The sequence below is a fragment of the Tamandua tetradactyla genome, chromosome 1 (assembly GCF_023851605.1).
Source record: "Tamandua tetradactyla isolate mTamTet1 chromosome 1, mTamTet1.pri, whole genome shotgun sequence".
Lineage (NCBI taxonomy): Eukaryota > Metazoa > Chordata > Mammalia > Pilosa > Myrmecophagidae > Tamandua > Tamandua tetradactyla.
In genome coordinates, this window is record NC_135327.1 from 132,348,613 (window position 1) to 132,362,136 (window position 13,524).

The 13,524-nt window shown below is 38.0% G+C and overlaps 1 protein-coding gene across 1 annotated transcript in view; it reads left to right on the forward strand.

Annotated features, from left to right (window-relative positions):
• Positions 1-13,524, forward strand: part of LOC143681366 (semaphorin-3D-like) — a 137,842-nt gene that overhangs the window by 78,602 nt on the left and 45,716 nt on the right. The window contains exon 5 of the mRNA XM_077158359.1: positions 11,348-11,467. Coding sequence (XP_077014474.1) covers positions 11,348-11,467 — 120 coding nt within the window. The remainder of the gene's footprint in view (positions 1-11,347; positions 11,468-13,524) is intronic.

Genomic DNA, 13,524 nt, shown 5'->3' on the forward strand with positions numbered 1-13,524 from the left:
ATTTCTGTTTTTTGAATGGCAGCCCCTGCAATTTGATCAATTTTCGCCGTAGCATTTGCCTTTTCTTTACTGATTATTTACAGATTTATCAGACATATATGCATAAATATATATACTATATAGTGTATATTACCTTATATTTCATTCGTGTAGAAAGTATTCTTTCTCAGTTTATCCTATTTGCTGTATAGAATTCTAAATATTTAAATAGGCAAATCTCTCCATCTTTTCCTTAAAATCGTTTTCCTTTGTCCTTTTGCCACAACTGATTGTCACTGTGTAGTAATCTCCACTGTTAGATCTTCTGATGTTTTAGAGAGAAATGTGGCATTTGAGGTCCTTATGTTAGTATCTTTCTTGATGTGTTGACAACTTATGAAAATATTTCTAACAATCTGTGACTTAAACAAATATCCTGAGCACTGACGTCTCACTGCGGACTGCTATACGTAAATCTAAGCCTTAGAACACTGACAGGCCTGCTGTGAACGCTCAAAAATGTTTGATGATCATAATATTCTGTAAAATATACTACTAATAAAAACAGATCAGATTCCAGATCAGATTTTTTCATAGGTGTTTGCTCATATTTAACATAATTAAAATTTCAGTTATCAGAATTATACTTAAAGTTGTTTTGAATTTAATTGGACCGATTGCAAGACTAGAAAGTAACAAGTACTTCTGTTTTGCAAGTGATTTTCCAGCTATCTAGAGAGAAGCTGAAACACTAATTGTTAATTAATAGAGTGATGTTTATTTCCCAAGTATTAATCTGTTTTATTTATTTATTTATACATATAGAGGTAAAATACTGAAATTTCTGTAATATTAATTGAAAGAAGCGAAAAGTTGATGTTTGTTTTTAATTCTCTCTCCCTTTTACTCTCTGCCCTTCTCTTTTCTCTCTTCCTTCCATGGGGTGAAGAGGTATAGGTAGGAGGCATTAGGGAAGGAAGCAGAAGGACATTCAATACTTTCCCAAACTGAATATATTACTCTCTGGATTGTTAGGTCACACACAACAACCCTTGCTATTATGTGCAATAGCTAACAAATTAGCAAGCTTTCAGGGAAAATTACAAAAAAAAAAAAAAACACAGCTATTTCTCAGAGTTAAATTTCTTTAGGCCTCACAGAGTTACTCTACTGCTAATAGCAATCCAAGTTGCTAAATGAATTAAGTTAATTATTGTTCATGCTATTTAAGCAAACTTTGTGTGATTAAAGAAAAAGAAAAGAAACTTTGTGTGATAAAAGAAAAACAATGCAGAATCTCCTGAGGCTTATAAAATTAAGTTGGGAGTTGAAAAGGAAGTCACTGTAACATATTTTAAAACCTGAGTTGTTTGGCTAAATTGTTGACCCCAGGCAAAATTTAAAGTAAGAGACCATATCTTTTAGGATCTCTGTTTACAGGTTTCTTTCCAGCAGGCAAACAGTGTCTTTACATTATCCCTAAACTGCTGGGAGACCTAACTATACTACTTTTGCTGGAGAAAACTTTCCTCTGCAGAACTGACTTATTTTGTAAGCAGTTCCAACTGCTTTCAGTTCCAGACTCTCCCATGCATTGCTCTATTCCACATTAGCACAATCTGAGGGAAAGGAAGAATTTCATAGATAAATTCTTGTTAATGTCTCACCAAGTCAGGAAACTGGAATAGCAGTTTACCTTTCAAGGATAGCGGGAAGGGTACTTTTAAAAAAGTACTCTTGAAAAATTTAAAGGATGTGGAATGTGTTACTGTGATCAGAGCATTCCCTTTATAATCACTAAAATTATAACTCCTATGTTTATAAAACTTCACTGTGGGCCTTATTTGCCTTTTTTAACAGTTTTTTGGTCCTTCATAGTCCCTAATCTTTGCTATGTTTATAATCTGGCAGGGGAATTTTATTTCTTTATGCAAATGTTTTTTTCAAAATCTTGTAGAAATTATCCTTAAAATTCTGTGGCTTCTTGGTAAAGCTGAAATTTTGAAAAAATGATGAAACCCCTGGCAGTGAGTTAATTCTACCTCACTCTAGGTACATCATTTACTGGGTTCCATCTCCCCACCCCCACCCACCTTTTACCCTCCCGATCCCCCTGTACGGTTCCTTCCTTAGATGTCACTCTTACATGAATCTCTTCATGTAGAAAGACCAAATATCAAAAGTCCCTTCACTGAGCTTGAATGAACAAAGTAAAATCTGGAGAATATGGAACTGTCCACTGTAGAAGGAGGGTCATCATTAGAATTTATCTGGTGATCCCATACATTTTTATACCTCATGTCTTAGTTTGCTAAAGTTGCCAAAAATGGAATGGCTTTTATAATGGGTGCTTATTAAGTTACAAGTTTACAGTTCCAAGGCCATCAAAATGTCCAAACTAAGGCATCCAGAAAAAGGTACCTTTACTCCAAAGAAAGGCCACTGTCTGTCAATGTCTGTCCTTGTTCCCAGTTCCACTACTTTGTGCTCTTGATTCTAGTGGCTTCCTCTCTCAGCATCTGTGAGCCATCACGTAACTGCTCTGAGGTTTATCTGGAGTTTGTCTCTTAGCTTAGCATCTCCCGGGGCTGGAGATTTCTTTTCTCACAGCTTCTGGGTTCTAATGACTCTCTCAGCTCTTTCTGCATCTCCAAACATCTGCATTTATGTCAGCTCTGAAGCAACTGTGCTTTTCTAAGACGTTCCCACTTTTAAAGAACTCCAAGCTAATCAAGCTAATCAAGACCCACCTTGGATGGGCAGAGATGTCTCCATCTAATCAAGAGGTCACAACCACAATTGGGGGTACCATAACTCCATAGCAGGAATCTAACCAGAAGTCTCCGCCCGAAACAGTAGGGCTGCTCCCACAAATTGGATTAGGAAAATAACATGGCTTTTCTGGGGTACATAACAGTTTCAAACTAGCATGCTTCATATCTTGGCTTTTCTATATTGCTGTGTTTCCATTATTTACTCAAAATAATGTCTGTCTGAATTAGGTTTACGTCTGAAATTGGCTAGCCCAATTTCTAACATAAAGTTAGTTCCCTATGATGCCTTTAGCAAATTTGACATGAGAAATTTCTCTTCATCAAGACACCTTGATAGAAAGGTAGAAAACTAACATAGTACGAAGATTTTAGTCAAACAGGACAATCAGCCAGAAAATTGTCTCCATGAACATACAGCTTTTCTTTCTTAGGAGTCAACCTATAATAAATGTATGGAAGCATAGTAAACATATGAAAAATATCAGGATATTAAAATGTCTGAGATGTGAATCACCCACCCCTGGATAGGACATCCTTTTGCAGCATACAACTGAAGCAACCATATTTTAGAGAGTGTTGAGTTTTCCTACCTGGTAAGCAAACATCCTTCACTTATGTGACTAAGGGATCCTTTACCAGCCAATACTTTCATGCAGTCTTAAGCAACTGCTTAAGGAAGGGAAGCAGAGGGCAAAAGACTCAATGAGTTCAATATAACGTTTTTATTGGGTAGAATGTGCAGATTTTAACTAGGATCTACAAATTATTGAAATATAAAATTGCCAGGTTAGTTTGTTGAGGAAAAAAATAGGAACTAAGAACACTACCACATATTTGCAGACGTGGCTATTCACCCTAAAATAAGAGCAGACATTGAGTAATGATAGTTTTATAGGGCCAAATCAGGATGAGGAACTGATAATTATTAAATGTTGTATATTGGAGCCGCCCGACCTCCTTCTCCCCTCTCTTTCTCCGCCGGCCCGCCGCGCGGCGCCCACGCCCCGCAGCAGCCGAGCCGCCCGACCTCCTTCTCCCCTCTCTTTCTCCGCCGGCCCGCCGCGCGGCGCCCAAGCCCCGCAGCAGCCGAGCCGCCCGACCTCCTTCTCCCCTCTCTTTCTCCGCCGGCCCGCCACGCGGCGCCCAAGCCCCGCAGCAGCCGAGCCGCCCGACCTCCTTCTCCCCTCTCTTCCCCCTCCTGCTCCGGCTGCTCTCCAACCACCACGGTGCCCTCTTCCCCCGCCTTCACCGTGCTCCTCCGCCACCAGCCTCGACAGCCTTGCCGCCCTCACTTTTCCTCCTCAAGAACAGCTACTGGGGGAGTGGAGATAATACAGAGCAGCTCCCAGAGCCACGACGGAGATCAAAGGGACAGCGGACCCCATCCTGGAACGGCTGACTATCTGGGAGAACCAGCTCCGGTGAGATCACCAAGGGGCACGGGCTTTCCTGGGTGGGACGACAAGCGACCGGAGTCCCTCCCTTCCACCTTCCTGGGCCAGCTGGTAGAATTGGACAGGCGGCCCCCTTAGGCCGCGCCGGCTGGTGCCCCCACCACACGAGGCCCCCCGGAACAACTGAGATAGTTGGGTCGGAAACCCCCAGACTGCGGAGAACAGTGACCGGGGGATCCCTCCAAACACGTGACTCCCCCGTCGGCTGGGAACAGTGTACTCTCCCGGGCTGCGACAGCTGGCGCCCTCCCGCCACGCTTGGTGCCCCGCGCCGACTGGCTAATTTGACCGGACGCTCTCCTGTGCTGCGACGGCCGGCGACCCTCCCCACGTTTGGAACCCCGGGCCAGCTGGCATTCTTCCAAGACGCTTAGGTTGCCGAACCTCCCCTACGGCGAGAGTTTTCCAGAGTTGAGGGACCCACAGCAACTTTCGCTGGTGGAACCCACAGACAGGCGTGTGCCACGAGCGCCACCTACTGGGCAGGATAGGAAGAACAGAACCCAGAGATTGCGCAGAAAAATCTTTCAAGCTGTGGGGTCGAACACCCGGGGAAATCTGACTAAATGCCCAGACGCCAGCAGAAGATAACGGACCACGCTCAGAAAATTGAACATATGGCCCAGTCAAACGAAGAAACCAATAGTTCAAATGAGATACAGGAGCTGAAACAACTAATGCTGAATATACGAACAGAAATGGAAAACCTCTTCAAAAATGAAATCGATAAATTGAGGGAGGACATGAAGAAGACATGGGCTGAACATAAAGAAGAAATAGAAAAACTGAAAAAACAAATCACAGAACTTATGGAAGTGAAAGATAAAGTAGAAAAGATGGAAAAAACAATGGATACCTACAATGACAGATTTAAAGAAACAGAAGATAGAATTAGTGATTTGGAGGATGAAACATCTGAATTCCAAAAAGAAACAGAAACTATCCAGAAAAGAATGGAAAAATTTGAACAAGGTATCAGGGAACTCAAGGACAATGTGAACCGTACAAATATACGTGTAGTGGGTATCCCAGAAGGAGAAGAGAAGGGAAAAGGAGGAGAAAAACTAATGGAAGAAATTATCACTGAAAATTTCCCAACTCTTATGAAAGACCTAAAATTACAGATCCAAGAAGTGCAGCGCACCCCAAAGAGATTAGACACAAATAGGCGTTCCCCAAGACACTTACTAGTTAGAATGTCAGAGGTCAAAGAGAAAGAGAGGATCTTGAAGGCAGCGAGAGAAAAACAATCCGTCACATACAAGGGAAACCCAATAAGACTATGTGTAGATTTCTCAGCAGAAACCATGGAAGCTAGAAGACAGTGGGATGATATATTTAAGTTACTAAAAGAGAAAAACTGCCAGCCAAGACTCCTATATCCAGCAAAATTGTCCTTCAAAAATGAGGGAGAAATTAAAACATTCTCAGACAAAAAGTCACTAAGAGAATTTGTGACCAAGAGACCAGCTCTGCAAGAAATACTAAAGGGAGCACTAGAGTCAGATACAAAAAGATAGAAGAGAGAGACATGGAGAAAAGTGTAGAAAGAAGGAAAGTCAGATATGATATATATAATACAAAAGGCAAAATGGTAGAGGAAAATATTATCCAAACAGTAATAACTCTAAATGTCAATGGACTGAATTCCCCAATTAAAAGACATAGACTGGCAGAATGGATTAAAAAACAGGATCCTTCTATATGCTGTCTACAGGAAACACATCTTAGACCCAAAGATAAATATAGGTTGAAAGTGAAAGGTTGGGAAAAGATATTTCATGCAAACAACAACCAGAAAAGAGCAGGAGTGGCTATACTAATATCCAACAAATTAGACTTCAAATGTAAAACAGTTAAAAGAGACAAAGAAGGACACTATATACTATTAAAAGGAACAATTAAGCAAGAAGACATAACAATCATAAATATTTATGCACCGAACCAGAATGCCCCAAAATACGTGAGGAATACACTGCAAACACTGAAGAGGGAAATAGACACATATACCATAATAGTTGGAGACTTCAATTCACCACTCTCATCAATGGACAGAACATCTACACAGAGGATCAATAAAGAAATAGAGAACCTGAATATTACTATAAATGAACTTGACTTAACAGACATTTATAGGACATTACATCCCACAACAGCAGGATACACCTTTTTTTCAAGTGCTCATGGATCATTCTCAAAGATAGACCATATGCTGGGTCACAAAGCAAGTCTTAACAAATTTAAAAATATTGAAATCATACACAACACTTTCTCGGATCATAAAGGAATGAAGTTGGAAATCAATAATAGGCGGAGGGCCAGAAAATTCATAAATACATGGAGGCTCAACAACACACTCTTAAACAACAAGTGGGTCAAAGAAGAAATTGCAAGAGAAATTAGTAAATACCTAGAGGCAAATGAAAATGAAGATACAACATATCAAAACTTATGGGACGCAGCAAAGGCAGTGCTAAGAGGGAAATTTATTGCCCTAAATGCCTTTATCAGAAAAGAAGAAAAGGCAAAAATGCAGGAATTAACTGTCCACTTGGAAGAACTGGAGAAAGAACAGCAAACTAATCCCAAAGCAAGCAAAAGGAAAGAAATAACAAAGGTTAGAGCAGAAATAAATGAAATTGAAAACATGAAAACAATAGAGAAAATCAATAAGACCAGAAGTTGGTTCTATGAGAAAATCAACAAGATTGATGGGCCCTTAGCAAGATTGACAAAAAGAAGAAGAGAGAGGATGCAAATAAATAAGATTAGAAATGAAAGAGGAGACATAACTACTGACCTCACAGAAATAAAGGAGGTAATAACAGGATACTATGAACAACTTTACGCTAATAAATACAACAATTTAGAAGAAATGGACAGGTTCCTGGAAAGACATGAACAACCAACTTTGACTCAAGAAGAAATAGACGACCTCAACAAACCAATCACAAGTAAAGAGATTGAATTAGTTATTCAAAAGCTCCCTAAAAAGAAAAGTCCAGGACCAGACGGCTTCACATGTGAATTCTATCAAACATTCCAGAAAGAATTAGTACCTACTCTCCTCAAACTCTTCAACATAATCGAAGTGGAGGGAAAACTACCTAATTCATTCTATGAAGCCAACATCACCCTCATACCAAAACCAGGCAAAGATATTACAAAAAAAGAAAACTACAGACCAATCTCTCTAATGAATACAGATGCAAAAATCTTCAATAAAATTCTAGCAAATCGTATCCAACAACACATTAAAAGAATTATACATCATGACCAAGTAGGATTCATCCCAGGTATGCAAGGATGGTTCAACATAAGAAAATCAATTAATGTAATACACCATATCAACAAATCAAAGCAGAAAAATCACATGATCATCTCAATTGATGCAGAGAAGGCATTTGACAAGATTCAACATCCTTTCCTGCTGAAAACACTTCAAAAGATAGGAATACAAGGGAACTTCCTTAAAATGATAGAGGGAATATATGAAAAACCCACAGCTAATATCATCCTCAATGGGGAAAAATTGAAAACTTTCCCCCTAAGATCAGGAACAAGACAAGGATGTCCACTATCACCACTATTATTCAACATTGTGTTGGAAGTTCTAGCCAGAGCAATTAGGCAAGAAAAAGAAATACAAGGCATCAAAATAGGAAAGGAAGAAGTAAAACTATCACTGTTTGCAGACGATATGATACTATATGTAGAAAACCCAGAAAAATCCACAACAAAATTAATAGAGCTAATAAATGAGTACAGCAAAGTAGCAGGCTACAAGATCAACATTCAAAAATCTGTAGCTTTTCTATACACTAGTAATGAACAAGCTGAGGCGGAAATCAAGAAACGAATCCCATTTACAATCGCAACTAAAAGAATAAAATACCTAGGAATAAATTTAACCAAAGAGACAAAAAACCTATATAAAGAAAACTACAAAAAACTGTTAAAAGAAATCACAGAAGACCTAAATAGATGGAAGGGCATACCGTGTTCATGGATTGGAAGACTAAATATAGTTAAGATGTCAATCCTAGCTAAATTGATTTACAGATTCAATGCAATACCAATCAAAATCCCAACAACTTATTTTTCAGAAATAGAAAAACCAATAAGCAAATTTATCTGGAAGGGCAGGGTGCCCCGAATTGCTAAAAACATCTTGAGGAAAAAAAACGAAGCTGGAGGTCTCGCGCTGCCTGACTTTAAGGCATACTATGAAGCCACAGTGGTCAAAACAGCATGGTATTGGCATAAAGATAGATATATTGACCAATGGAATCGAATAGAGTGCTCAGATATAGACCCTCTCATCTATGGACATTTGATCTTTGATAAGGCAGTCAAGCCAACTCACCTGGGACAGAGCAGTCTCTTCAATAAATGGTGCCTAGAGAACTGGATATCCATATGCAAAAGAATGAAAAAAGACCCATCTCTCACACCCTATACAAAAGTTAACTCAAAATGGATCAAAGATCTAAACATTAGGTCTAAGACCATAAAACAGATAGAGGAAAATGTTGGGAGATATCTTATGGATCTTACAACTGGAGGTGGTTTTATGGACCTTAAACCTAAAGCAAGAACACTGAAGAAGGAAATAAATAAATGGGAGCTCCTCAAAATTAAACACTTTTGTGCATCAGAGAACTTCATCAAGAAAGTAGAAAGACAGCCTACACAATGGGAGACAATATTTGGAAACGACATATCAGATAAAGGTCTAGTATCCAGAATTTATAAAGAGATTATTCAACTCAACAACAAAAAGACAGCCAACCCAATTACAAAATGGGAAAAAGACTTAAACAGACACCTACCAGAAGAAGAAATACGGATGGCCAAGAGGCACATGAAGAGATGCTCAATGTCCCTGGCCATTAGAGAAATGCAAATCAAAACCACAATGAGATATCATCTCACACCCACCAGAATGGCCATTATCAACAAAACAGAAAATGACAAGTGCTGGAGAGGATGCGGAGAAAGAGGCACACTTATCCACTGTTGGTGGGAATGTCAAAGGGTGCAACCACTGTGGAAGGCAGTTTGGCGGTTCCTCAAAAAACTGAATATAGAATTGCCATACGACCCAGCAATACCATTGCTAGGTATCTACTCAAAGGACTTAAGGGCAAAGACACAAACGGACATTTGCACACCAATGTTTATAGCAGCGTTATTTACAATTGCAAAGAGATGGAAACAGCCAAAATCTCCATCAACAGAAGAGTGGCTAAACAAACTGTGGTATATACGTACGATGGAATATTATGCAGCTTTAAGACAAGATAAACTTATGAACCATGTAATAACATGGATGGACCTAGAGAATATTATGCTGAGTGAATCCAGCCAAAAACTAAAGGACAAATACTGTATGGTCCCACTGATGTGAACGGACATTCGAGAATAAACTTGAAATATGTCATTGGTAACAGAGTTCAGCAGGAGTTAGAAACAGGGTAAGACAATGGGTAATTGAAGCTGAAGGGATACAGACTGTGCAACAGGACTAGATACAAAAACTCAAAAATGGACAGCACAATAATACCTAATTGTAAAGTAATCATGTTAAAATACTGAATGAAGCTGCATCTGAGCTATAGGGTTTTTTTTGTTTTTGTTTGCTTGTTGGTTTGTTTGTTGTTGTTGTTTTTTACTATTACTACTACTTTTATTTCTTTTCTTTATATTAACATTTTATATCTTTTTCTGTTGTGTTGCTAGTTCCTCTAAACCGATGCAAATGTACTAAGAAACAATGATCATGCATCTATGTGATGATGTTAAGAATTACTGAGTGCATATGTAGAATGGTATGATTTCTAAATGTTGTGTTAATTTCTTTTTTTTTTATCCGTTAATAAAAAATAAAAATAAAAAAAAATAAAATAAAAATAAAAATAAAAAATAAAAAATGTTGTATATTCTTTCATTGCGTCTGCATAGCAAGCCTACCAGTTAAGTCATTGTCTGCCTTTTAAAATTCTTTATTTAAGATCCACCCTGCTGATTAGGTCACTGTCTGCTTTATTTTTTTTATTTTTATTTTTTATTTTACATTATCCTCCTCACAACCCTGCCATTATTAGGTCAGTGCCTGACTAATGAGGAACCCATGGGCCCTAAGGCAGGAAAAGACCTGACTTTTTCTGTGACTCCCAGTGATTTCGTTGGTTTCCAATTTCCTCAGTAAATGTTTACCTCTCTCCAAGGTGGAGTCTCTGTAGAATAAAAGCGCTACAGTGCTTCCTCAGGGGCCTGTTGGTCTGGAAACCAGGGAGCCATGTTGAAAAAATTGCTTTCAATAGTATGTAAAGATACGGAATCATTTACAGGAGACAAAATGAAAATAATATATAATAACTAGAACAAATACTCTGAAGCATGGGCAGTCACTACTTAAATGGGTGACAAAAAATAATTAAGATATAAAGATAATGAGGATTATAAAGATATATCTCCAGGCATGAGTGTATGAAAAACTAACAGAAATGTAAAAAAAAAATCTCTTAAAAATTGATTTGATGTGGAAAATATATTAATGGTAATAACACAGGAGACTCTTGGAAGAAGTAGAGATTAAGTTGAATTTTAAAGGCTCTGCAACATTTGAAAATAAGTAGGAATAAAGGAGAGCCCATTCTAGTCAATGAAAGTGAAATGAAGATGTAGGAATACATGGCTGTATTTAGTGCTCTGTTCTGTGTGGCTGGGACAGATGATCTTGGAAACAGCAGGCTCTACAGTAGAATAGATAGTGTGGGAGCATCCGAACAGGATGAATTTTGTTCTTCCTGAAAGAAAATATGGCTATCTCATTCATAGTGCATTTGTCTCCATTCTCTATGTCCTATTCCATACCATGATAGAGATTTATGTTCTAGCACTCTGATTATTTCAAAGTTTTATACCTCCCAAAAGTTGGAAAGTCACTTCTTTAAGGTGGAATTTCTATATTTGCTTTCTATCCTTTTCTAAGTCAGGTGTTTAAACATTTCTCAAACTTTGAGTTTTGCTCTTATTTTTTATGATTTATCTACTTGGAAAACAGGTGGTATGAATAGTAATCTTTCAAAAACCTGCAACATATGATAATGCTTTTATTTTTTTTATGTCCAATAGACAGAATGTGCAAATTTCATCCGAGTACTTCAACCCTATAACAAAACTCATATTTATGTGTGTGGAACTGGAGCTTTTCATCCAATATGTGGATATATTGATCTTGGAGCCTACAAGGAGGTAAAATAATATGGCAGCATGAAAAATGTTAATATATTGTTATACTTTGTTACTTGAAGGCCATAAGGATTTTATGGCATAAAATAGACAGATTTGAATATAGGGTTTGAAATGTACATTTTGTAAAGGAAGAACTCATGTTATATTCCTAAGCATTTTATGTATTGTCAATTTGACTATACCCTTTATCTACCTAGTAATATTTCTATTAAAATTTGCTTTTAATGAGATGATCAGAATTAATAATCTAAAAGGTTGGAAGTGCTTGCTTCTATTGACTCCATTATATATCACCATTTTCCTTTGAATTTCCTTTATAACTAGACTTACATGTATGTTGTTGCTGGTAAAAATCCATTTCCCGTAAGCTCTTGCACAAGAATTGCATCTTACAAACATTTGACTTTCTTCTTCCAAAAATTTGAGACTTTTAAGAATATTTAAAATTGCAGACATTAAGCCACAGAGATTTTTAATGATTTATTTAATTGGAATAGACAGAAAATAGCACCCTGAAGTCATTCTTTCTGCTGAACCAAAATGACCTAGTGGAAATAAAGATTGTATTAATTGGGAGCAATGTATTCCAGAGATCAGTAAACATCTAAATAAATGGGAAACATACACACTTCTATAATTTAATTAATAACCAATAATTTAGAGAGCTTTCCTTGTGTCAAAGGTTGTGCACTTTACCTGAATTGTCTCTTTTGAATTTCATAACACACCAATCAAGTTAATACCCTTGCAATCCCCAATTTACAGATTAACAAAAATTAGATTCAACGGAATTAAACAACATGCCTAATATCACCCAACTAATAAGAGGTCTAAAAAGGAGTTGAACCAAAGCAGTCTGCCTTTGGAACAAGCATGCTTTACTGGGTTTTAGAAAACGTGCTCTAAATTGTTCCTTTGTATGGGTTGATGGGTTGCACTGTCATCCTCATATTTATGTATATACTTGTGAATAACCACACATATTTGTAGGATCACTGGCTGTGTGTTTTAAAGTAAATTCTGGACTTACAGAACAGCTTTCTTTACATTGATTTACCGGATTCATGAAGAGATCAAACCGACAACTGTGACTGGATAAGTTTTTCCATCTAAGCTACATGTCTAACCAGCTCACATTCAACTGTTTGAAAATAAAGGAGCCCCAGTAGTTAACCCTCTGAAGCACTAGGAGACTTGGCAACTTGCATCCCTCATCCCTTGTTGCTGGTGTGAGGTTCTCCAGCATGGCTTTGATGAAGGGTGATATATAACAGTTGTTCATGGCATTGGATGTGATTATATGAGATAGTCTTATAGTTTGGGTATGTTTTGAGGCCTGAGTGTAAAAGCTAAACTCACAACCTGCTGAGGGAAGCAAATAATGTTCTATGGCCCCTAAAATTCCCAAGTGCTGAAATGGAATTTAAATGGAGCTAATTAATTAGCTTGGGGCTGTCAAGAAGTTTTGGAGCAGTCGAATTTACAAGTTCTGTGAATAAGAGAATTATGGGTGAACCAGCAGAATTGAGCCCTGTAAGTTTTCAGTTAGCCAAGATACGGGTAATTGTATGACAGACCTACTTGAAGATTGTCAACTTCTTTTATGAATTATTAGCCCCAGGAACTTTAAGAAGAAATTTTTATATTTCCAGAGGGAGTGTAGGTAAGATTGATGAAAAAAAATGACCGGGAAGAGGGGACAGCATATACAAAACTGATGAGAGAGCTGGAGAAACATTCAGGGGACTACTGTTCGATATGGTTGAGGCAATGGGAAGAAAATGGAAAAAGCTAAGGCTGAATCCCAGAGTTCTGGCTTTGGCATCGAATTGGAGAGTGGTGTTATTTATTGAGACAAGAGTAGTAACAAGCTGGCGGAGAACACAGCGAGCTCAGTTTTTACTTTCTGCATTTGAGAGATGGTCAATAGATGATGCCAAATAAGAAATCAAATGCAGACTCCAAGAGAGAAAGGAGGGCTGGTATCAGCAACTTTGCATCATAGTTTAAACATGGACAGGGTTTGAATTTTGGTTATAGTTTACCGACTCCATGCC